This window comes from Bos grunniens, chromosome 22, assembly GCF_055505025.1.
Source record: "Bos grunniens cultivar Pamir isolate PY7600 chromosome 22, Bosgru_T2T1.0, whole genome shotgun sequence".
NCBI classification, from domain to species: Eukaryota; Metazoa; Chordata; class Mammalia; order Artiodactyla; family Bovidae; genus Bos; species Bos grunniens.
The window spans coordinates 16,562,903-16,581,624 of NC_141186.1; the positions used below are offsets into that span (position 1 = coordinate 16,562,903).

Sequence of the window (18,722 nt, forward strand, 5' to 3'; positions counted from 1 at the left end):
GCCTGGCCACAACTCTGCCTGAAAGGCCAGCACCCCTAACCATGACAACGAGGTCTTTGTCAAGGCCATCCATCAGGGATCCTGGAGACTGTACACTGGTCATCCCCCCCAACCCTGTGGAGCTCATGGCCCCTGCCCTCTGCCACACTCAGCCATGCCCTTGGCATCAGCTGACCCCACCTGAGACCTGACCTCCAGGCCTTGTGTCCTGGGGCCTCACCCAATCCTGGTTTCTGGGGACACAGTCACAGACTGTGCAGTTGAGCAGACGTGCAGACAGGCTGGCTCACTCCCACATCACACGGAAGGGAAACTGAGGGCAAGAGAGGTGGGGTCCTGGCAGTATCAGAGGGTCATTGGCCAGAGGATCGAGGCTGGATCCCAGGCCTTTCTTCTCCAGCCCAGAGAACTGGGGTTTCCTGGGGTCCTCAGGCTGGGACAAGGTGTTTCAGAGCCTCCACTTACCACCTCCTGCCCAGCATGATCATGTCAGTAAGCAGGAGTCACTCCACTCCTGCGAGGGCCCAGAGGCTGCCCATTGTCCCACCAGAGCATCGCCCAGCCCCTATTCCAACTGGGGAGGCTCTTTGCCCAAAGTCTCCCTGGCCCCAGGCTGCCCCCCACCACCCAGATCCAGTTCTAACTCCTTTCTGATCAGAGCCCAGGCTGGTCCTCAATGCAGCCCCAAAGCCCCGGTGGCCCTAGATCGTGCCCAAAGACACCAGGCCTTCGAGTCCCACTCAGCCCGGCTTGTTCCTATCTCAGCCAAGGCGGGGATCCTTCAGGCTCTGACTGGGAGCTAGGCATATTACTCTGCAGCTGAGAGTAGAACCAAATTCTTGAATCCCAGAGTTAAAAATACCAAGATGTCTTGAGAGGTAAAGGAAGTTCTTAAAAAAAAAAAGTGTTAAAATCGAAGTTAAATTTATATGGGGTTTGAAAGCACTGGGCATATTCTTATAAGAACTCTGCCAAGGGTCCTTAGTGCTTCTAGGGGAGGCAGGCCGGTCTTTTATGGCGTGAAGGAGTACTGGTGCCAGGCGACAATAGAAGCAAGGTCCTTAGAGGGCGTGGTCAGGCGTATTTGCTCAGGCTCAAAAGGAAAATCGCTTATTCCCAGTAAGGATGTTTTTCAGCTTGCAGGTGAAGCCCCAGGGGGTTGAAGGGCTGGGAGGAAAGGCAGAGGTTTGCGGCAGAAGGGCTGGCCCAAGGGGGCTGAACGGTGGCCGAGCGCCTCCTGGCGGTGAGATGGTGACAGGAACTGCAGAGAAAGGCGAGGCGCTCAGGGCTCCATCTTTGGCCAGGAGATAGGGCGGCGGAGCTGGGAAGGAGTTTCGGGAGCCAACGTCTTTCAGTGCAGCTTTAGGAGGGGGTGGAGGGGCGGCCTTCTGCGCAAGTGTGCCGGCCGCGCCCTGGGTGCTGGGAGGAGCACCCTGCACGGTCCCGCGCTGAGATCTGGGTCCCTCTCCTGGCTTCTGGAGAGGAGCTGGCAACGTTGCGGGTGCGTCTGTCTTCTGCTGGGGGTAGGTGATTTCTCCAGTTACCTCGTTTATCCAGAAAAATGTATCTAGAGTTTTCTTCCCGTGTCCAAATTGACTCTTTGACATAGCTACAAAGGAGAAAATGGAGACAACACGGGAGCGTCCTCAGTCTTCCATACCGAGGACGGAGGGCTCCACCTACAGCATCAAAGGGAACCATCAGCCACTGGGCTTCTATAAACCACCTGTGCTAGCCCTCTGTCATCCAATATGCTCCAGAAATCTTTCCAGGACCAAGAATAGACCTACCTGGCGGCTCCAATGAATTCTAGGACCTTTTTTTTTTTTTTTGGTAGTACCCGTGGGTCTTATGGGATCTTAATCCCCAGACCAAGGATTGAACTCCTGCCTAGCAATGAAAGCACAGAGCCCTAACCACTGGACCACAGGGACTTTTCTAGGTTCTTTTGTTTCTTAACTAGCTTTTCAAATTTTAAAATTTTAATGAAGTATACTAAAAAGTATACTTTGGGGGCTTTCCTGGTCCAGTGGTTAAGAATCCGCCTGCCAATTCAGGGCACACCGGTTCAATCCTTGATCCTGGAAGATCCCATATGCTGCGGGGCAACTAAACCTGCAAGCCACAACTACTGAGCTTGTGCTCTGCACCAAGAGAAGTCACAGCAATGAAAAACCCATGCACTGCAGTGAAGAGTAAACCCCAGTCACCACAACCAGAGAAAGCCCACAGCAAGGAAGACCCAGTGCAGTCAAAAAGAAATACGTAAAAATAAATCTTTTTTTAAAAAAAGTATACATCTTTATCTAGTTCAGATATACTTGTGTGTGTATATGTTTGTGTGAATGCATGCATGTGTTTGTGTGTGAATGAATAGTAACAGTTTCATAATGTCAATGGTTATGTGCCATGGTCTCTGATATTTTCTATGCAATTGGGTTCCCCCATAATCTTTAAGAAAATGCTCGTTGCCATTCCTGAAACTTATTTTATAAAGGAAGCAACAATGATTAACGAATGATAGCTTCAAAAATGCTATCTTAGATTAACAAGAGAATGGAGTATGCTGGACCTTCTACAAAAGAAAAAAAAAAATCACTCTTACAAATTTTACAAACACATGACCATGTATAGTCAGTGGAAAGGCCCCCTAAAGATGTCCTTGCCCTAATCATCGGAACCTGTGATTATGTTTTATTATATGGCCAAGGTAACTTTGCAGATGTAATTAAAATTATGGACCTAAATCTAGGGCATACTATCCTGTATCACCTGGGTGCCCCAGCCTAATCACTTGGGCTCTGAAAAATAGAGAACTTTTTCTCACTGGGGTCAGAGAGAGAGAACAGAAGCAGCAGAAGACAGACTAAGTATGAGAAGGGTTCTACTGCCATTGCTGGCTTGATGATGGCAGGGACCAAGTGAAGACCATGAGAAGGAAATCAACTCTGTCAACAAAATGAATGAGCCTAGAAGTAGATTTCCTTCAGTCTCCAGGTAGGAGCCAAGGACAACAAAACCTTGATGGCAGTCTTGTGAGACCCTAAGCAGAGGAACAAGCAACACTTGCCAGTCTCAGGCTCTGTGAGATAGTAAATGGCTCTTGTCCAAGCAGCTACATTTGTGGTCATTTGTTACTGCAGCAACAAACTCACCATGGGAACACTCTTCCAGGAACACTGCAAGAGAGAGGCTTCCCAGCTGGTTCTTTCTGAGCTCAGGGTAAGCCTGCCTTGGTGCCGGCCTCTTGGCCAGTCTGGGGACTCCTCTCACTTTCCTTGTCAGTATTGATCATTGCTTTACTTTCGTTGGAATGGACAGGGACTGCCACCCCTGAGAAACATCAAGTTACACTACTGAGAATGCCAACGAGCTTTCAAGATCCTGACGCCTACATCCTGTATGATGCTCTGATTCACCCTCAGGCAGAGAGGGTTTCTCCACCTTCCCCAGTGGTCCACAAGGCCATGGAGAAGTCAGCATACTGGGCAGGATTCCCAGAACCAGGGTCGCTTGTAGCAAGGGCACACTGTGGGTTGAATAGGTAGGGGCTGGGCAGGAACTAGGGGACTAAACGCTGTGAAAGATTTGAAGCTCACCTGTCAGAAGGTGCTGGAGGGAGTCGTCTATGGAAGGAGCTTCAGAGAGAAAGGGCCATAGAAGACTGGGGGCTCCTAGCAACCTGATTATTGTGTAAAGTGCTTCCCATCCTATCCCAGTCCAGATTCTACCTAGTAACCTCAACTCTTTCCAGCAAAGCCATACACACACCTCACCCCTTCTCCGGTCCCCTCTGTCATAGCACCTGGAATCCCAACCTAGAGGTGTCCCTGACAGCTGCCCTTCCCTTTCCCATAGTTGCCAACTTGTGCCAGCTCCACTGCATGGCTCCTCAAAGCAGCATCTGTTTTCTCTAGGATATAAGCCTATAGACAAGGGGCATGTCCTCCCCTGGCAGGGTTAGTTCATGTTTAGTGTAGTGGATGCCAGGCTAGAAATTTCTCACAGATCTACTCCCTACTCAGCTGGGTGTGGCTCACCCCTGGACCCAAACTCTCTCCGTGGCCTCAGCTCTCTGAGAACTAGACCTGTTCCCCATGGTGTCTTGTTTGCCAGAGCAACACATCATTTTGTTTCAAGCAGGACACATCGCTTCCTTCCTTTCCATACATCAGGCATTAATAAGTGCTGGCTTTAAATATCTTTTGGCTAAATATAATTTTCAAGGACCAGGGACTTCCTGGCAGTCCAGTGGTTAAGACACTGAGCTCCCAATATCGGGGCATGGGTTTGATCCCTGGTCAGGAAACGAAGATCCCACATACCCTATGAAGGAGAAAAAAAAAATTTCAAGGACCAAATTATGTCAGAATCACTCTTTTTTGTATATGTGCATGTCTAAACTTTTCCTCTTTCCTTACAGAGAAGAATAATTAGCTGTCTGTCTAAAGTCAATTCCCTCTTATTTTTTCCTGTCACATTTTATCTCTTTTCCCTCTCCTGAATATGTGAAGGATTCACTCATCAAAAAAACACATTTGGATGTTTTATATATATATATTCTATGAACATTTAGGTTGGATGAAGCCAAAATTGTCTAAGAAAAAGGAAAGAAATGTTACTAAAGTATTTCTACTTATAAACATTAGAAAGTATACTTGGGAGTTTCCGGGCTGGTGGACATGTAGAAATGCTGGCACATTGGTCACTCAGACGGGACATGGATGCTACCCTGTGAGCCTCTTCCATCTGGCTGTTCCTGGGTTATATCCTTCTATAATAAACCAGTAATCTAGTGGGGGAAAAAAGTATATTTACCTAATAGCCTTTGTAACTATTATAATAAGAATTTAAAAGAAAATCTATTTAAAAGAAAAATAATTTAAAATCAGTTTAAAAGAAAATCTGGTATGATTCAGTCTTCATTAATTTATCATTTAAAAACATGTTAACACAATATTTTGGTTTGTCTAAGACCAAAATTAAATTTCTCATGATTCAAACTTCCTATATTTCTCATTCTGGTTTCATTAGTTAAATCTGTATCCATTATATTCCATTCTATAACTTAGTGGAAAGTAGGCTTCATCCAATCCATTGAAGATCTGAAGGAAAAAAAAAAGTTCTCATGACTGTCTTCAGCCTGTAATATCAATCTTCTCATGCCTTTGGCCTCCGACTTAGACTGGAAGTGCAGTACCAGCTCTCCTGAGTCTGGACTTCTCAGCCTTCATAATAATGTAAGCCAGTTCCTTATAATAACACACACACTCTCTCTCTCTACATACACACACACACGTACACACATATGTTGGCTCCATTTATCTGGACAACCCTAATAGAGTCTTTTTAAATGACTACATTAGTAGAGGTTCCTTTTTTGTCACCAAACTATTCTGCTCCCAGTCCTTTCAGCATACACTTAAATCCTGTTGTTAGCAATTCCCTTGCATAGATCTACTTTTCTTTTTTTTCAAAAAGACATCTTTACAAAATGTTCATGTTTTTAAAGGTTGCAGAAATAAATTCACCCTTAAAAATAAAGACCGCTCCTCAAAATTAAATTTCCCAGAAATTAAAGTTCACAGGACTAAAACAACTGCCCTTGCCCAGGCACATTAAGCGGCAAAAGCAGAGAGGTACATATTTACACTGGTCGCAAAGGTGCTTTCCTCCACAAATTGCCTTGGAGGGTCCATGGTGACAGCACAGGGCGAGCGCTGTGACTGGCTGAAGACCTTGATGTCATAAAGGCCAGCTGCTGGCACCAGAGAATAAAAGGAGATGGCCGTGGGGCAGGGAGGGGATGACCAGACTTCAGCCACTCCTCCTCCTGGTCCTTTCCTTGGAAGTCCTCCTTCCCTCAGACCCACTGAACATGGCCTTGGAACCCACGTAGCATTCCAGTCCCAGGCCCGAAGTCTTCTCACTGCCCCTCAATCAGACCCACCTTTTTCACCCAGCATCTAACAGCTGAATAGCTGCTCAGATCTTGAAACATACTCCAACCTAGAAGGTAAGGGCTTTCAGATTTCACCAGGAAGGATGGTCACTTCATACCTCCTAAAAGAAATAGAACTTACAAATGCATAGGAAACAGCCTTTGGCAAACAAGGGTGTCAGTTATTTAGACCAGGAGTAGAGACACATTGGACTGAAGGTCTGATCAAACCTAAAAATGAATTTTGGACAGTTTAGGAGACCTCTCTTGTTTCTGGAAAAGCTTCTGAAAAGTTGTACCCCCATAGGGTATGGGGTTAGTTCACTGAAGCCCAGGGACCATGGGGTTCCTTGCTGTGTGAGGGGTGGATGCCTCCATTGCCCACTGATGGAGAACTCACTAAGGTTTTCTCTCCCCTCCTGTAGATGTCTAGAAGTCAGGTGGGGTCAAAGAACAGGCCTCTACCCACATTTATGTGGGTAAATGAAGTCACAGCACAAGTCACCTACCCCACGTGGAAGCCAGATCCGCCAGCACTGTCTCCTGCTTGTCTGCTGAACCTGGCATGTGAACCCCCATCTGGATGCGGGGCTGGGGATGTGGTTCCCCCCTGTCCCAGAGGCCCACCTATTGTCCCTACACAGACATGGGGTCCAGTAGCATCCCCTGCTTCTGCCTCTCCGAGAAAAAGTGGCCCAAAGAGCCCTGGCTACTCTCCAGGTGCTGACCAGGTGCCTGCTACTCTCAACAGACCTGCATCGCTGCCAGATACAGGCCCTCCTCCACTTTGCAGGCCATCCATACCACCCCCTCAGCCACTGCCCGCTACGTTCCCCTCCCCACAAGGCACTGTCCCAGCGCAGGGGCTTTCCTACTTTCATGATTTGTCCCTGAAGCTGACATCCTTCAGCCCGGAGAAAGTCATCTTCCAGGTGGTTAGCCTTACTCACAGGATGCTCCACAGGATCCTCAGAGGCCTCCAGCCGGACACTAATCATGACCTGGTTTGATCTTTAAAATTTCTCAAAATCTAATTTTGAAGGCTTTCTTCAATTCTTTTTATCATTTTATATACATATAATTATTTTAGATAATTAAAAAAATAATGTCCAGTGTGTTAGTCTTTGGCTACTACGTGTTTCCTGTTTCAAAAAAATATATGATTATTCAGAAAATGATGAGGGTATACACTGAAAAAAGGCTGGGACCTAGAGTCTTTCACTTCAGTAGTCCTATAAAGAGATAAGCCTTCTACCATTGAAAATGAAAGGAATCCAAACCATAGGGAACATTTAGTGGCCTCTGCCACACCAATCGGAGAAGGCGATGGCACCCTACTCCAGTCTTCTTGCCTGGAAAATCCCATGGATGGAGGAGCCTAGTAGGCTGCAGTCCATGGGGTCGTGAAGAGTCAGATTGAGTGACTTCACTTTCACTTTTCACTTTCATGCATTGGAGAAGGAAATGGCAACCCACTCCAGTGTTCTTGCCTGGAGAATTCCAGGGATGGGGGAGCCTGGTGGGCTGCCGTCTGTAGGGTCGCACAGAGTCGGACATGACTGAAGCAACTTAGCAGCAGCAGCAGCAGCCATACCAGTTGCATATGGAATCTTTCAGAGAGTTGGAGACAGAAACACAAGGAAGAAGAAACAACAGAAATATAAAGCAACCAAAAAACAAAAGATAAAACGGCAGTCATAAGTCTTCATATATCAGTAACTATCCTAAATTTTAGGTGAATTAAATTCACCAACCAAAAGACAGGGTGGCTAGATGGATTAAAACACAAGATCCCATTATATGGTGCTCCCAAGAAACTCAGCTCTAGAGACAAATGCTGAAAAATGTAGTGTGAAAATTTTAAGAAATACACAGCCACATCTTGATGGTCAGAAATGAGTATCTGCAGGGACCCTTTCAAAGTTTTTATCCAAACTGCCTCTCCCAACTTTACATCTTAAATTAACATCATGCCCTTGTCTATGAAACAAAACCAAGCAAAACAAAATCCCTAGAAACCCCCTGTCCCTTTCTAAATTAGTGACTGCATGGGTTTTATTAATTTGCGGGAAAAGTTGTAGTGATCCTTCTGGTAAACAGCAGGTGGGCAACAAACAGAAACACCTCTTCTCATAGTCCACTAGACCATAAGCAGGTTAGATGAACCTGCCAGCCTCTTGGTATCGGTACAGTAAGAGAATCTGGGCCCTGGTGTGGTACAAGGGAGACTCCCTATTGCCAACAGAAGCACTTGCCACATGAAATTCAGGCTCACAAAAAACCTCCTGAGCTATCTGTGACCCAAATTTTAGTTGTTTTTCCACTTCACTTTCTAGGATTGAAACACAAAGGAACCAGCGTTCAGAGCAAAGAAACACAGGCCTCAGACTTGCTGCCATCCTTAATTTCCTCATTCATCAGCTTTCCTTAAAAGACCCAAATCCCCATTCCTCTTTTTAAATCGATTCCTGCCCTCACCCTTGATGGCCACTAGCAGACAGCTATTTCCCAATGGATGAGAGAGATTCCTTCATCTTCCTGGTCATGGTTGGGATGAGGTTCACATGATCATCCATACTTGGTCACGCAGGTCTCCAGCCGCCACTTCACCTGAAGCTCCTCACTCCCCACATCTATTGAATCTTTGGCTTTGTCACTGCAGTATGTAGTGCACCGGGCCAGGCGGTCCTGGAACTTCTCCAACTCGCTGGTCACCAGGGCCTGGGCTTGAGCCAGAGATGCATGGCAGTGCTCAATGCACTGGTGCACTTGCTGCATGGACGCCTGGCTGTCTTTGCAACAGCCAGTGCTGCACCGGAGCATGAGGCCCTGCATCTTCCAGATATTTTCCCTCTCCAGACTCTTCACCATGGAGTCCACTGTCTCCTGCACTCGGAGCTGCTGCAGCTCCACCATGGCGACCCGCGCGGTTCCTGGCTATGCCAGCGTCCATGTGGACTCAGACTAGACTTTCTGCTTATATATAACTTCTATTTCTTTTTTTCTCATGTGACTTTTTAATTGGAGGCTAATTACAATATTGTGGTGGTTTTTGCCATATGTTCACATGAATCAGCCTTAAGACATAAAAGTTCCTGCTTATGTTCACATTAGACTGCACCTTGACAGAATAAGCTTCTCAGCTGTGGATCTGATGATAGAACATTTAAATGTATATAATTAATTGTAAATGGACCAAGAAGGAAAACCTGTGGATTTTCCCAACAACTTTATACTTCTACATGAATAAGATTCATGTGTCCAACTATTATGTGGAAATATCTGCGTGACTCTAAAAGCATGTTTCTCTTGGATTGCTGATGTCAGTACTTAGTATTGTTCTATATACGTATTGCCTCCTTGGACTGACTCTCACCAAGGGAGAATCTTCCATGGCCATTTTAAATAAGCCACAATGATGTATCTGAAGGCAGTCTGTTTTCTGCTCTCATTCAAATCTTAAGTTGCAGAGGGAAAACATCCATACTTAGACCAATTTTTTCTACCTCTATTCAATATATTTATCAGATTCTTTAATTCACACCAATAGGAACCATCTATTGAAACCACATTAATATCCTATGAATCTTAACCCGTACACCTGAGATGTACACGTTCTCCTTGCCTTTAATAGTGATTTAATAGTGAAAGATCTGATACAGATTTAATAGTGAAAGGCATGAACTGATGTGCTCCCAGGTCATTTGGGCAACAAAGATAGCTCAATCATGAATGTAAATGGAAGCATCCTTGCCTTTTCGCCTTTTTAATTGGTTCTAGGACTCCACTGTCTGGTTTCCCCTGTGCTCTGTTGGGGTCTTATCCAGGTCACTGCTCCATTTGAGGCAAATCTGGATTCCGTGCTGTGTTTTGTTAAAGTCACTGCTGCTGCTGCTGCTGCTAAGTCGCTTCAGTCATGTCCAACTCTGTGTGACCCCATAGATGGAAGCCCACCAGGCTCCCCCGTCCCTGGGATTCTCCAGGCAAGAACACTGGAGTGGGTTGCCATTTCCTTCTCCAATGCATGAAAGTGAAAAGTGAAAGGGAAGTCGCTCAGTTGTGTCCGACTCCTAGTGACCCCACGGACTGCAGCCCACCAGGCTCTGCCGTCCATGGGATTTTCCAGGCAAGAGTACTGGAGTGGGGTGCCAATGCCTTCTCTGGTTAAAGTCACAGATTTCTCTTATTAAATTTATTAATTTATTGAACCTTGTAAAATAAATGTTCATGAAGAGGAATACTCTTAACTGTGTTCTTAATTTTGAGAAACTCTTCCTGAGACTTTCATTGAGTTCATTACAGCAAGATAAGGTCAGTCAACAGCTATTACGTCAATGGGTAAAACCAACTGATGACATAATTCACACCTTTAAGTGACCAACTGTCTACAACTTAACACAAAATTTCCTCAACAAGTATTATCAGCCTCAAAATTTTAAGTCAAATATCCTAGGAATTTTAAAAATACTTCAGCAAAGTTGCATCATTTATTAGCTTATTATCTTTCTGCTTCAAACCTGCCCTTCTAGAGATGCTCTGTGATGACGGGATTGGAATTCTGCAATCCTCGTCTCTGCCTTGCCTGCTGGTTTCATTAGGTTCTGCAATCAATGAGTATGAGAGAGAAGCTTCAATACTGGAGGATGTGATGACTCATTTTGTGTGCCAGCTTGTCTAGGCCACAAACATTAGGTCAGATATTACTCTGTAAGGGTGTTTTTTTGGATGCGATTAACACTTAAATCGGTGGGCTGTGTGAGTAAAGCAGATTACTGTCCATAATGTGGACAGGCCTGTTCTTATCAGTTGAATGCTGGAATAAAACAAAGACTGGCCTTCCCAGGCAACCAAGAATACTCTAGCAGACTGTCTACCAACTTCACCCGCAAAATCAGCTCTTTCAGGTTCTACTGCAAACAGCCTTTGGGCGGAACTGGAATATGGGCTCTCCTGGATCTCCAACCTGCTGGCCCACTCAGCGAATTTTGGACCACATGAGCCAATTTTATTCTATTTATATACACACACACATATCCTATTGATTCTGATCCTCTGGTGAATCCTAACATAGGAGGAAGAGGAGACTTGTTCCTTCTTGCTTTTGGTGGGCACTGCTTTCTGTTCCCAATGCTTCTTCCTTCTGCGGCAATTCCTTCTGGTAGTAGCAGGAGAGTCCGGCCCAGCTGTGCTCTCCTTCTCACAGGTCTGAATTCAGTCCCACAGGGGTTCACTTGCAATGTCTACCTAATCTTTTAACAGTTCAAACCACTCCTCTTGGTTCCCGCTTTGTAGCTTGCCCTGTAGAGGTGGAATCAATACAATACCACCATCTAAAACTGGTTCAGATGCTGAAACTAATGACATCACAACATATCAAAAGGTTATGAAAGTTTATTATTCACACAATGAGGGTCTGTGGTGACAGCAGGACAGGTACCAAAGTCAGGTGGTTTGCCTTGAAAAAAGGAGGGGTGAGTGGCTCTGGTTTTTATTGTGGTTAGGGGTGAGGATTCCAGTACAACTGAAAAGCTCAGGGTTGGCATAAACCTGGTCATCTTGAAAGCTGAGACGGTGTGCTTGGGATTTCTTTTCAGCTTGTCCAGATGCAAGGCAAAATGCGGGCAGAGCCTGAAATCCGTCGGTGGGCAAACATCCACAATGAGGCCAGGTTCTCTCAGCTCCTCCAGTTGTGGGTGGTAGCTCCTCACAGTAACTACCTCCGTGATACCTCAGCTTTCTCTTTTTGCCTTTTTACTTAGAGAGATCTAGCGAAAAGTTCTCTGCAAATTTTTTGTTAAAATAACTGACATGGTTTCTGGCTCCTGACTCTAACCTGGCTGATAAAAGGTTCAGCCTCTTTGCTCTTCTTAGCTGGCTTAGCATTAACTTAAAAAGAAGGGTGTTTGGTGTGTAAACCTACTCACTACCCGAAAACAGAGCAATGGATGATGAACCATCTTCCATCCACAGGATCCCAGGCTACAGCTTCTGATATCACTTGTTATTTTTAGGCAAGGAGGAATTAAAGGAGACACAGCGTATAACATCCTTTTAAATTAAACTGCAGGTCTTGAAGATTACATGTCAGTACATGGAGAACATCCCCACTCTTTCTAGCTGCTGCCTGGTTTACCGCTGGGGATGTTCCAGACCTGTCGATCCACTCCTTGACTAGGAGCCACTTGTGCTGCCCTCCATTTCTGTAGGCACGGAACCTGAAGCCTTGAGAGAAGGGATGGCCTGCTCTAGGAAACACCACATAAATGGCAGAGCCAGGATTTCTAAAAAACCATGAAATGGCAGAGCCCATGCTTAAAAATACTTTTATTTTGAGATATCTTAAACACACAGTTAGAAAAGAACCCATCACATATCCCATTAAATCAACATGCGGACCCAACTACATCAACATTTTAAAAGAAAGAAAACACAACTGAAACCTCCATGTACCCTCCCTGCTTCCATCAGCAACTCCTGCTCTGGGAAGGCAGAGCATGGCTTTCACACATCATTCTAACACAGGATTTTACACTCTTCATCTCATATAACTTGAATCACAGGAAATATATTATTGTGTAAAACAGTAACACTGGCTACCTTATGCCAACAATGCTTACATGCCCGCCACTATTCTAAGCAGTTTACATGCATTAGTTCATTAACTGTCCCCCTCCCCCATCACCCGGTGAGGTTGGCACTACTATCTCATTTTACAGAAAAAGTGAAACACGAGTAAGTTTAAATAATGTGCCCACAGATACACAGTATGTTTAACTTTACATAAATGGTGTGCAGCTTCTCCAGCTTTCTCTGCATCATTTTTGATTCATCTATGTTGAAAGATGTAACTCTAGTTCTTTCATATTCACTTACCAAAAACAACCTGTTCTTCTGCTGATGGAAATTTAGGCTTCTCCTAATCTTGCTATCTACACAGTACTGCAATGAACAGTCAGAGACACATTTCCTTCTTCAAATGGAGTTACTTTAGGGTTTATCCAGGAGTAGAATTCTGGGTGGCAGAATATACACAATTTTACCAGATTTTACATATTGCTTGGCACAGCAGTTGTCACAATTTCCATTCCCACAGCAGTGAGTTCCCATGTACCATACACTTACCCACACAAGGGCTTCTAAAAATTAGCCAACTTCATGAGTATAAGATGATCCACATCAATTTACATTTCCTGCACGTTCTTCTCTACACTCACCTCTGCCTGGACTGACAGGTTCTGTCAGCAAGGGTGAGACCAACCACACTGAACACTTGCCTGAAACATCTCCTGATATCCACCCCTCTGTGGAGTCCCAGCCCATCTGGCTCCCATGAGCCCTAATTTCAGTTCCTCCCAGGGAGTGGGAGAACGCGGGCCAGGTTTGGAAGAAGGGGTATGTTCTCCAGGCCAGGCCAGGTGTGAGGTGAGCACGGATGGCCAAGGCAGTCAACTGGGTCCCCTCTGGCTCGGAGACACCAGTGGCTGGGCTCCCAAGTAGCAGGCGCGCTTGTGGGCAGTCTCCAGTCAACATTTCACTCACAAACACCTTCGAAAAGTTCCAATCCTGACTTAGCTAAAATAATGAATTCAGTTCTACATTCCTTCAAAGAGGCAACTTTGTGCAAAATCTACTCTGCCCGGAAAAAAAACACCCAAACCTGGCTTCTGGAGTACTCAGTCTGGCTACAATAATGGGAATAACTTTTGGAAACCCAGACAACACCCAACAGAGCAATATACAGGCACGAGGAGAGGTGGGACCAGAGGAGAATGCCTAGAGGGACAAGGGTCAGGGAAGGCTGGGACTGAAAGAGTGGAGACCTGGGCCAGATCAGACAGGAGCGTGGCACTCCACGTGAAAGGAACAGCCCGAGTCAGGTCAGCCCAGGGGTGTTCAGGGAAGACTAATGAAGTTAAATTCAACACTGATTACGCCAAAATGTTTAGCAGTTAGCTCCAAGTAGTCAGACTTTTCCTTTTAGTAAATCTGTACATACTAATATTTCTATCATAATCATATACTACTTACATGATTATTTTAAAACTCAGACTGCATCAGTACAATCCCAAAATATTAAAGGTTTATACCTCAGTACAGAGGGATTTCTGTTGACTTTTACTTCACTCTTTACATTTTTAAAAATCTGACTTGAATGTTTAAAAATAAATATTTATCATTTTATAAAAATGGCAGTAGAAACACCCCTACTGGGGCAGGAACTCTATGAAGTACCAGGTGGCACAAGGAGCAGGGGGATGAAAAGATGGACAGAAAAGGGGTATTTCTGTGTCTATAGTGTCAACTGACATGGGACCTACAGCTCAGTGAAGCTCTGGTCTAGAGATCAGACTCCTAACCCAGAATCTTAGTAAGTCAAGCCTCCTTTTCACCAATCCCAAGAGCTGGGTAGCAGAGTCAGCCACTCTAATTTTAGATGCCAATGTTCAGTGATTCACCCAAGATCATCCTGCCAAGAAAAGGTATAGCAAGCCAGGAACACACACCTGATGACTCTGAGGCCCTTCCCATGACCTTGGGCCCTCAACACGTGAGACTCTGAGTCTGAACTACATTCTGTAATGGTTCAGATTCAGACCATAATCCTCTACTCAAAACTGTCCAAAAGTTCCCCTCTGAGGAAGCCAAGGCCCAGCAAGGACCCATGATGCTCACCTGGCTTGGCCATCTACCTTTCTGGGCTTCTCGCTTCCAGATGGCTCACTTCACTCTGGTTCAGGGGCCTACAGGCCATTCCCTAAGGAGACTACCTCCTGTGAAGGCTCCTGAGTAGGAACAAGGGACCTACGTGGCTTCCTCCATGATCTCCTTTGGGTCCTTGTTCAAATCTGACCTCCTCAGTTGACACCCTCCCTGACCAGCCTATTTAAAATCCCAATCCACCTTCCAACCCAGCATTCCCTCTCACTCTGCTGATTCATTCCATCCACAACACATATCATCACCCCAAATACTACATATATCTCATTTGCTTATTGTCTGTAAAGATCCAAGATGGCAGACTTTTTTGCTCCAGTCCCCTGCTGGGTCTATGGCCCACACGACAGGGCCTGGCATATGGAAGATGCCTGATGCACTTATTTAGCAGATGGACCGCTGCTGTCCATTCAGACCTGGGGGATGGAGCTGGCGATGGGAGAGCTTCATTCTCCAGATGATCAAGCCCAGGACCCTGTTCTCCTCCACTTGCAGCTGAGACAAACTGTTATGCCCACAGCAAAGACCCAAAGTCAGCTGTGAAGATTGAAGGCACAGCCGGAACTCCCCTGGAGGTATCTGGAGACACTAGTTCTTGCTGCTGGTGGTGCTTTTTAGGTCAAATGGACTAGACACCATTGTAAGTCACACTCAAAGGCAAACTAAGGCTCCAACTGGACCCTTCCCAGCAGCCACAGCCTACCATGCCATGGACATTCTGTTGAACCATCACGAAGTACAATGGTCTCTCCCTTCAGAGTTACAGAAGAAAATCTGGCTGGGGGGAAACTCCAGGCCATAGTGTGAAGCCTACTCCAAGGGGCCCAAACCTCCTTCTGGAATGCACTGAGGCTCTTCCCCAGCATCTCATTTTCCAGCAGTAGGATGGAGCTGCTCTACATTTTTGAATCCTCAGGATTCTCTGCCACAAGCTTCCAAATAAGGATTGGGCACTCTGTGAAGGTCTGCCCCACATCCCCTACCATCAGGGGTTCTCCAGTAGGATAACCAGGACCCCCTCTCCCCAACTGTTAGACCACAAGTTAATCTCTAATATGGTTTTTCATATGCCGAGCCAAGTTTGAAGACCACCTAAAGGTCTTCCCACACACTCTGCATTTGAAGGGCCTCTCCCGAGTATGGAATCTCTTGTGGCTGATGAGTTGTGAGCTCTTGCTAAAAGTTTTCCCACATGTGCTACATTTGTGGCACTTTCCCCGAGTGGGTATGTCCTGGAGTCCAGGGAGTTCAGATCTCTGATCACAAGTTTTCTCATCATCTTCAAGAGGATTCTCCTGACCTGATTTTAATTCATGTAACTTTACCCCTGTCTCCTGGCAGGAAGACAGCCCAGCCACACCATTTTCAGACTGGGCTGCTCTGATGTGTTTTCTCTGATGAATGGAGAGGGTATGTTTTCCAATGAAATCTTTCCCACAGCACTGACATTTAAACGGTCTCTCTTTAGTGTGGATTCTCTGATGATTAACAAGGCGATAATTTCTGTCATAAGATTTCCCACACAGGTTACATTTATAGCGCTTCTCTCCACTGTGTATTCCCTCATGATCTAAAAGACTTCTTTTACGTGTAAAGTTTTTCCCACATTCTTGGCACTGAAAAGGTTTTGCACCAGTGAGGACTTGTGACTGAAGATTTAGAGCATCTTCGCTTTCGGAGTACTCATCCAGTTTTCCCAAAGAGTGAGTCCTCTGATGTCGGGAGAGGTTAGAACTCCATCTGAAAGATTTCCCACACTCTTTGCACTTATAAGGCTTCTCTCTGGTGTGAACTCTCTGATGGATGAGGAGGAACGAATGATTGCGGAAGACTTTGCCACACTGGCTGCATTTGTAGGGCTCCTCTGTGGTGGGACTGGTCTGAGGAACTTGGAACGCTCTATCATGACTAAACGAGGGTGCATCCTCAGGTTTTCTTTTGGTGGCATGCTGCCTCTTATGAACAATGTAGGCCGACCTGTGAGGAAACTCTTCTGCACATTCGTGGCATCGGTATGGTTTCTCGCCTGTGTGAATTCTCTGATGATTGATGAGAGTCTTCTTTCGAATGAAAGTTTTCCCACACTGCTGACACACAAGAGCTTTTTCCATGGTGGGGGCGCTCTGGGGCTGGCTGGAGTTGGAGGTCTGCCTCAACTCTTCTCTACATTTGTCCAGGTCATAGAACTTCTCTTCCTGGTGCAGTCTCATGTGACGAGTGAAGTTGGACCTCCACCTAAATGTTTTCCTGCATTTGGGACATTTATAGGGTTTCTCCTGGGTGTGAATCCTTTGATGTTCAAGAATGTATGATTTACAGTGGAAGGATTTCCTACACTGGCTGCAGTCAAAGAGTCTCTCCCCACTTTGGTCTCTCAAATGATGATCAAAATCTGAATCACAGGTCAGAGCTTCTTCATCCTGAGTAGATTCAAGATATTTCTGCTTAGCATGGGTTTCCTGGTGCAGGCGGTAGACAGACATACGACGGAAGGCTTTGTCACATAAACTGCACTTATACGGTTTCAGTCTGGTGTGAATTTTCTCATGTCGCACCCGGTTCGAGCTCCACCTGAAGGCTTTCCCACATGCCCTGCATTTAAAAGGCTTCTCTTGAGTGTGGAGTCTCTGATGACATACAAGGTGGGAGCTACGACTGAAGGTCCTCCCGCAGTCGCTGCACTTATACAGCGTCCCCACCACGTGAAGATTCTGCCCGTGTTGGTGATGGGAACTAAGGCTGAAGTCCTTCCCATGCGCATCCTTGGCCTTGCCTTTCAGTCCAGCATGAATTCTCTGATGTAGGCTGAACCCACCCATCATGCGTCTGAGCCCTTTCCCATACTCCTTATAGTCATAGTGGTAGGAACTTCCCCTGAAGTGTTTGCCATAGCCATGTTTAAGGGACTGCTTTCTTCTGGGTCCTCTTAAATACGTAATATGTCTTAGATGAAGACTATTACTTCTTCCTGAATCTTCGCAGTCTTTCCCTGCCCCATGGCTGGAATTGGTCTCTTCTTTCTTAACTCTCACTTGTGTGGGGTTTCCACATCGTTCCTTTAACCCGCTCTTCTGTGCAATGGATTCTCTGAGCCCTGGTCCCTCAGAAACAGTCGCTGCACCATGACATCCTGATGGCATGGCTAAGGTTACTGCTTCTTCCAAAGGTTCAGGTTTTAAGATGAACTTGTCTGTTTTCACATGGAGCTCATCTCCTGACACAAATAAAACATAAGAGAATGTACTATTCTTGGGAGTGCCCTGGTTGCCCAGTGGTTAGAATTCCAGGCTTTCACTGCCATGGCCCACGTTCAATCCCTGGTAAGGGGACTGAGATCCCATAAGCCACTAGGTGTGGTGTAAAAAAAAAGGTGGGGGTGGGGGGGGGGACTAAAGAATGTTCTCTTTTCCCATACTTGGAAATACAGAAAGCACCAAGGGACCAAAAAATGTCATGAACTTAGGTGGTGAGGCTTTTGCCTGACTGCCAGTAGCTTTACAAAAACAGTCAGGGATAAGGCAAAACATGGAGGGGTATTCCAGATGACAGAAAGGGGAGAGCAGAAGCAAGATGGGTACACCAGCTGGCCATATGCAGGGATCAAATCCAGGGGAAAACCGAAAGGGTTGAGAAGGGAGTGTTAAACAGCGAGAGAGGGGAGAGGAAGCATGACACGCACACATGACAGGAAGGTCCTCAAGAGCTGAGAGGAAGGGCTTGAGGAGAGCTGGCTGCAAGGGCTGCAAGCTGACCACAGGGGAAGGACCAAGCAAAGAACAGCAGCAAAAGTGGGATGAGGGGGTGCCAGGAGCAGGAAGGGCAGAGCAGTACAGGGCTGAGGAGGAGCATCAGTGAATGGACAAGATGACAGTGATGCTGTCCTGTGGGCAAGAGCTGCTCCTGAGAGGGCTTCTGGGTGAGGGGAAAGGCTGAAAACCAACATCTAAGAGGCCACTCTGGAGGGGAGAAGCCCAAGCACCCAACATTTATTAGCAACACTGCTAAGGCTCTTCCTTCTAGCAAACAACAGAAAGAGTCTCCCACGATTTTCATAGTGTCAAAGACC

At 46.0% G+C, this 18,722-nt stretch overlaps 2 protein-coding genes and 1 pseudogene across 8 annotated transcripts in view; all 3 read right to left on the reverse strand.

Moving 5' to 3' along the window:
- LOC147348127 (zinc finger protein 445-like) overlaps nucleotides 1-18,722 on the reverse strand; it is a 76,129-nt gene that overhangs the window by 3,954 nt on the left and 53,453 nt on the right. For 6 of the 7 annotated variants that reach the window (XM_086366323.1, XM_086366319.1, XM_086366317.1 and 3 more), the window contains one exon: nucleotides 12,251-17,870. The exons of the other annotated variant lie outside the window; for it this stretch is intronic. In XM_086366323.1, coding sequence (XP_086222449.1) covers nucleotides 15,700-17,870 — 2,171 coding nt within the window. In that variant the 3' untranslated portion in view covers nucleotides 12,251-15,699. Of the gene's footprint in view, nucleotides 1-12,250; nucleotides 17,871-18,722 lie in introns of those variants that run through there. 7 annotated transcript variants of the gene reach the window in all.
- Nucleotides 908-1,607, reverse strand: LOC147348128 (uncharacterized protein C3orf86-like). Its single transcript, XM_086366487.1, has one exon. It carries the CDS (start codon nucleotides 1,605-1,607, stop codon nucleotides 1,095-1,097), a length of 513 nt encoding a protein of 170 aa, XP_086222613.1. The 3' UTR covers nucleotides 908-1,094.
- LOC147348129 (TIM double twin CX3C motif protein pseudogene) lies at nucleotides 8,306-8,969 on the reverse strand (annotated as a pseudogene).